Raw genomic sequence first — 6479 nt, forward strand, 5'->3', positions numbered from 1 at the left:
ATCTCAGCTACTCTACTCAGGAGGCTGAGGCAGGAGAGTCGCTTGAGCCCGGGAGGCAGAAGTGACAGTGAGTCGAGATCGTGCCACTGTACTCTAGCCTGGGCAACAGAGGGAAGCTCCATCTCTAAAAAAAATTTTTTTAAATTAAATAAATAAATGATGAGCAAATGAGGCAAACAAAATGTTAATGGTAGGTAAGTCTGGGTAAAGAGATATATGGGCATTTTTTTTTCTGTATTAGTTTTTGTGAATTTGAAATTACTTCCAAATAAAAAGTTTAAATAACATTGTAAAATAGGGTATTAATTAAATGTTTATGAGACTGTAATTGTTCCCCGGGTACTGTTAGATTCTTAGCAGTAGGATTTGAAAACCACTGCACTATGTTATTTCTAAAGTGTTTGTAGGATATTTTGAGATTAATTTACAGAGTTTGATATGGGGTACCCCCATTTCAGTTCTGGGAAGAATTATTTGTAGTCTGTAGAAATAAGAACTTGAGAAATGTCCATGAAGAGTGGAACCAAAGAGTGAGCACCAAAAAAGGATTATTACTTTGACTCAGAGTTTATTGTGGCCCAAATGAAAGAACATCAAGAGTTTGTCACATCCATATCCTGGCAGGGAACAAAAGGAGTAAACAGTAAAGTGAAGAGACTAAAGTGTGATCAGGGTTCAGGGAACCAGTGCCTGGAGAAAGAAGCATCCAGGAACTGACGAGTGGAGCGCCATCACCTCCCCTAGGTTGAAGGAGCAGGAGAAGGGAGAGAGGTACCAGACTTGGTGAGAGGCGTTGCTCTGGACAAGATGCTTGACAGCACCTGTGGCCTCACCCAGAAGGATGAAGCCCAGCAGGGAGGATGGAGTGGGGAGACACGTCCCACCCTTAGTCATCTCCTCCTGTCCTCCAGTTTCCTGCAGGGCTGCTACTGCATCCAACAGGAAGCCATAGGACGAGGGAGCCCTGTTGCTATGGGACTTCACATCCGCCTCTTGGGGCACAGATCAGGGTGGAGATTGTCTAGAACACAGGAAAGTAGAGAAAAAAACACTTGGGGAGCTTATGGACAGAGGAGGTGGAAAGGTGGTCAAGATGGAGGGGGAAGAGGCGTGTAGTGCTTGAATATCACCCCTGACCACCCTACTATTCATGTCATGTATGTGTGTCAGTGAATGGAAAGCAAAGTTCCCTGACTCTGGTTTGGGAAATCAACAGAATTAATTTGAGTTCAAGATTGATCTTAGTTTTTTTCTTTTTTTTTTTATGAGATGAAGTCTTGCTCTGTCGCCCAGGCTGAAGTGCAATGGCGTGATCTTGGCTCACTGCAACATCTGCCTCCCAGGTTCAAGCAGTCCTCACAACTCAGCCTCCCGAGTAGCTGGGACTATAGGCATGTACCACCATGCTGGGCTAATTTTTGTATTTCTAGTAGAGATGGGGTTTCACCATGTTGTCTAGGCTGCTCTTGAACTCCCAACCTCACATACCAGGTGATAAAGAAATAGTAAGATAAATTGATGCCGTTTGTGCAGTTTTCTTTGATTAGTGTTTTAGAAACCCTTCTTTTCATTTCTAGCTTTCTGTACCCTCCCTGTGAATAAGTTGAGTATTAAGAGATACAGCCATTCTCATGTTATTAGACCTGTATTAAGAAATGATTATCGGCTGCTTGCAGCAGCTCACGCCTGTAATCTCAGCACTTTGGGAGGCCAAGATGGGCAGATCACTTGAGGTCAGGAGTTCGAGACTAGCCTGGCCAACATGGTGAAACCCCATCTCTACTAAAAATACAAAAATTAGCCAGGCGTGGTGGCGGGCGCCTGTAGCCCTAGCTACTCGGGAGGCTGAGTTGGGAGGATCGCTTGAACCTGGGAGATGTTGGTTGCAGTGAGCTGAGATCGTGCCATCTCCCCACTGCACTCCAGCCTGGGCAACAGAGCAACTCCGTCTCAAAAAGAAAAATAAAAAAAAAAAATAAATAAAGGTTGTTTCAGAAGATACATAGATGTTTTAATGGTCTATGATTTAGGTTGTTTGTAATATTCACTGTTCATATTATTTCCATCTCTGGGTTTAAAAAAATTACAAAAGTAATATATTCTTATTGTGTAAGAATGAGACATACAGATAACCAAAGTAGCTGTGTGTTTTTATTGGTTCAAAGATTAGCAGAAGGAATGTATAAAGAGGTGAAATAAATTTATGTGACAAATATTTTTGTATTGCCTACTATGTTCCATATAGACATTTGGAGGGTAGGCATAGAAGAAAACGTATGCAAATCCCTGCCTTCAGGGTGCTTTTAGGTAGCGGGCACACAGTGGGCCAAGTTGAAAATGCAAGGTCAGAGTTGTGTTCTAAGGCAGCAGCAATGCTCCCATCTGGCCACAAGGCGGCGGCCTCATACAGAAGAAGGGCACTTGCCACCTCCCCAGGAGCCTGGCGTGGATGGGTGTGGCCTCCCTGACCGGAATTCTGAGATTGCCTACCGTAGAGTCCTAGAGTCGGATGTTTTAACCCTGTCCTTTTGGTGTGTTAACTTACACCAGGGTTGCGTACAGCTGTCTAGAACAAGTGATTATGAAATTACCATAATGCAAGAGAGCCCTTTTGGGTGGTCACAGTTAATTCCCACAGGTTTTTATACATAATAAGGCTTGTAGAGATTTCCTATCTCCTTTACCATGTTTGAGTAATATATAGTTTAATAGTAGAAGCCAAATTTAACAGTTAAATGCAAAGAAAAATTTTAAATCACAGAAATTTCGTTTTAGTTTTTCAGTTTGTTCTTTTTTGTCTATGACTGTAGGTGGTATTTCATATATGATGATTGTAGTGTGTATGTGTATAAATAATGTATTTCCATTTGACATTGTTACAAATAATACAAGTATGTAGTTTTTAAAGCATAGTGCTTGCTAGTTGATTTTTTTGGCCAGGATTAGGATAAAATCAAGAATTCCAGTAAAAGTCATTGTGGCATAATATTTCTTAAAAGAGCAGAAAATGAAACTGTGATTTGAGGCAGAGGATATAGTCCAATGCACTTTGCTCTATTTCTGAGAAACACTTTTTTTTTTTTGAGAGATGGGGTTCTTACCCTGGCTGGTCTCGAACTCCTGGCCTCAAGCGATCCTCCCACCTCGGCTTTCCGAAGTGCTGGAATTACACAGGCGTAAGCCACCGAGCCTGGCCCCTGAGAAACACATTTTATAAGAAGCTTTGCCAGCCAATTGTATACTGTTTAGCTGGTCTGAATATTTACTTTTAGGTTCTAATCTTTCTTCTGGGACAGGGTCTCTAGAAAATTTAGAGACTAGCTTTATTTCTTCCTTCCTTTATTAAAGTTTCCTTTAGGGCTTTGGGGATACACATGTGTTCTAAGCAGTCCCCACAAGTTTCTTATTCGGGCTTCCTCTTGTCCTCTCGGATCCCTAGATTCGAAAGCGCTACCCCTTCTCGTTTGTTTGCACATAATTGAGGAAGTGTCTGTGAGCTTTTTCTCCTCTAGGGTGGAGTAATGTTCCGTTTTCCAGGCGCTTGGCTCTTTGAGGCTTTCTCACTCATCCCAAGTGAGAGTATAAGAATGAGACAGATAAGCAGAGTTGCCTGTGTTTTTCTCGGTTCAAGGATTAGGAGAGGGAATGTGTAAAGAAGCGAAATTCCTTCATGTGACAAATAATAGGTAGCTGCCTTCCATTACTCTTCATTATTTTTACTCTTTCACATTCCTGTGGATGGATTCCCTTGTTTGCTGTTGCTGGTCGTGTGTTGCATGTTCATTTTATTTAATTGGTGATGAGAGACCAGGTTATTGCCCAGAAGTAGTTCTCAAAGTGTGGGTCCCAGACAGGCAGCATGAGTCTTACCTGGGAACTTGTTAGAAATGTAAATTATCAGGCTCACCTCAGGGGTTCCAAATTGGAAACTCTGTGGATGGGACCCAGCCGACACTGTATTATCAGGTCCTCCAGGGATTCTGATGTACGCTAAAGTTTGAGAATCACTGTCCTAAAGCATCGCTACTTTAATCAGAGAAGTTAGACCATTAGCTCTTAGCACCCTCAAATCTTGGTATATGTTGGCATAAAAACTGATGATTTCCTAGCTCTTGAGATCAAACACTTAAAACTTTGCATTATATGTTTAATTTTTTTGAATGTCAGTATTTCTGCAACATAATATTTTAAATTTAAAGTTGATAATGCTTTTGCTTGGTTTATTGACATGGATTTTTTTGGGATTTTTGTTGGTTGTTGTTGACTCATCAACTAAATGAGTGTGGTGGAGAGGAAGTACTATGTAGTTCCCACTCTTTCACTGTAGCATTTTCTCTTTTTTATCACTGTTATTTCCCTCCTCCAGTGCCGACTACTGCAGTTGTTCCCATTGAGTCAGTCTGCCAGTGGGTGACACTAGCTTTGTGAATCAGCCTGTGCTGGCGCCATGCACTCCCTGAGCTGCCTTCTGCTTTTCATGGAGTAGCGACAAGTCTGTGCCATGAGACAGTCGGGCTTCTCAGCTCTGCCTTCAATCCTTTAAATAACACATTTTCTTGAAGCCTTGAGTACTGTCTGGCAGTAAAGCGAAGCCTTAAAAACACAGAACAGAAAACCAAAGTCCTTTGTGCTATGGGCTAAAAACTGAGATGAACTTAGAGAACAAGACTTTTAGAATATTGATTATTCAAGAACAGGTTAGAAGTCAAGAAATGCAGATGTTCTTACCTAAGTAATCAGTGCATGTTTTAATAAGTCAAGACTGGGCAAAATAGGTGCTTAGGAAGAGATTAGTGACTTGAAATATCTTAAGAAATTTTATGTCTCTTTCTCCTAGACCTGGAAAGGAAAGAGCAAGAACTAGAGCAGCTGAAAATGGATTGTGAGCACTTTAAAGCCCGCCTGGAAACCGTGCAGGCTGACAGCATAAGAGACAAGAAGGTACCATGCTTAGGGACAGGCTCTCACCATGCCAGAAAGTGGGATTGGTTTACAGCCTTTCACTTATAATAAGCAGTGGGTCTGAATTTTTTACTCTTAATCCTCAATAAATTGTATTTGTAAATGCATGTGTTCTCAGTGTGTTGGAATGTAGTTGAACAGATGGAGTTTGTAAACGTTTAACACGTAGGTTATTCACTTGGTATGTTTTAACTTTTATGTTTAAAAATCTGCCCTACAACATAAAGGCTCATAATTATCTTAGTTCATTTTGTGTTGCTATAACAAAAGATCTGAGACTGAGTAACTTATACAGAAAAGAGGTTTGTTTATGTCGAGATTTTGGTGGCTGGAAGGTTCAAGATTGGGCATCTTTTTCTGGTGAGGGCCTCAGGCTGCTTCAAATCATGACAGAAGGGGAGCGGGCTGTGTGACGAGATCACATGATGAGAGAAAGCAAGAGAGAGAAACTGAGGAAGCCAGACTCTTTACCAGCCTGCTCTCAGGGAAACTAATCCATTCCTGTGAGGGCAAGAACTCACTCACCCTCCAGAGAGCACATTAATCGATTCATGAGGAATCCACTCCCATGACCCATACACCTCCCACTAGGCCCCACCTCTCAAGAGTGCCACACTGGGGATCAAATTTCAACATGGTTTGGATGGGGACAAACCACATCCAAACCATAGCAATAAGAATCTTGAGGGAAAAAATGTACATAATATCTTATAGTTGGAGATAGGTGTATTAAATCAGAAGTACATGTAATTAATTTGGGGATTATTATATTTTAGCCAGTTATATTTTATATAAATATTAGATAAACTAATATTTCTTAAAAATTGCTTAACTTTTTGTGTGGCATAACTTCCTTTTCCATACAACTAGAACTATTCCGACACTCTTTATAAAATTTGGGGCCTGGATATATTTTTGTTTTGAATAATAATGGTACTAACAGGCCAAGTGCAGTGGCTCAAGCCTGTAATCCTAGCACTTTGTGAGGCCAGGGTGGGCAGTTCGCTTGCGGTCAGGAGTTCGAGACCAGCCTGGCCAACATGATCAAACCCGGTCTCTACTAAAAATACAAAAATTAGCCGGGCATAGTAGCAGGTGCCTGTAATCCCAGCTACTTGGGAGGCTGAGGCAGGAGAATTGCCTGAACCCGGGAGGTGGAGGTTGCAGTGAGCCGAAATCGTGCCACTGCACTCCAGCCTGGATGACAAAGCGAGACTCCATCTCAAAAAAAAAAAAAAAAAAAGCCATTCGAGTAAATGCATACTGAGAAGGAGGAAACAGCCATGGTAAAGTAGCTTGAAATCACTAGGGTTTTGTTGCCCTGGAACTTTGACCTTAAAATGTGGGAATATTTCACCCAGCTATTCCCTATGTATAGTTAAAAATCTTGTTCAGTAGTCCAATTTAATACAGAGGAAAGCTCCTGCAAGGTGAATACAGAGAAGCCCCTACAAGGTGCCTACAGAGGGAAGCACCTGCAAGGTGAATACAGAGGGAAGCCCCTGCAAGGTGAATAC

The 6479-nt window shown here is 41.6% G+C and overlaps 1 protein-coding gene across 1 annotated transcript in view; it reads left to right on the forward strand.

The window, feature by feature from the left end:
- HSF2BP (heat shock transcription factor 2 binding protein) overlaps positions 1-6479 on the forward strand; it is a 154362-nt gene that overhangs the window by 3726 nt on the left and 144157 nt on the right. Inside the window, exon 2 of the mRNA XM_012002606.1 lies at positions 4838-4941. Within this exon, the coding sequence (XP_011857996.1) occupies positions 4838-4941 (104 nt within the window). The remainder of the gene's footprint in view (positions 1-4837; positions 4942-6479) is intronic.

The sequence above is a fragment of the Mandrillus leucophaeus genome, unplaced genomic scaffold (assembly GCF_000951045.1).
Source record: "Mandrillus leucophaeus isolate KB7577 unplaced genomic scaffold, Mleu.le_1.0 Scaffold69, whole genome shotgun sequence".
Taxonomy (NCBI): domain Eukaryota; kingdom Metazoa; phylum Chordata; class Mammalia; order Primates; family Cercopithecidae; genus Mandrillus; species Mandrillus leucophaeus.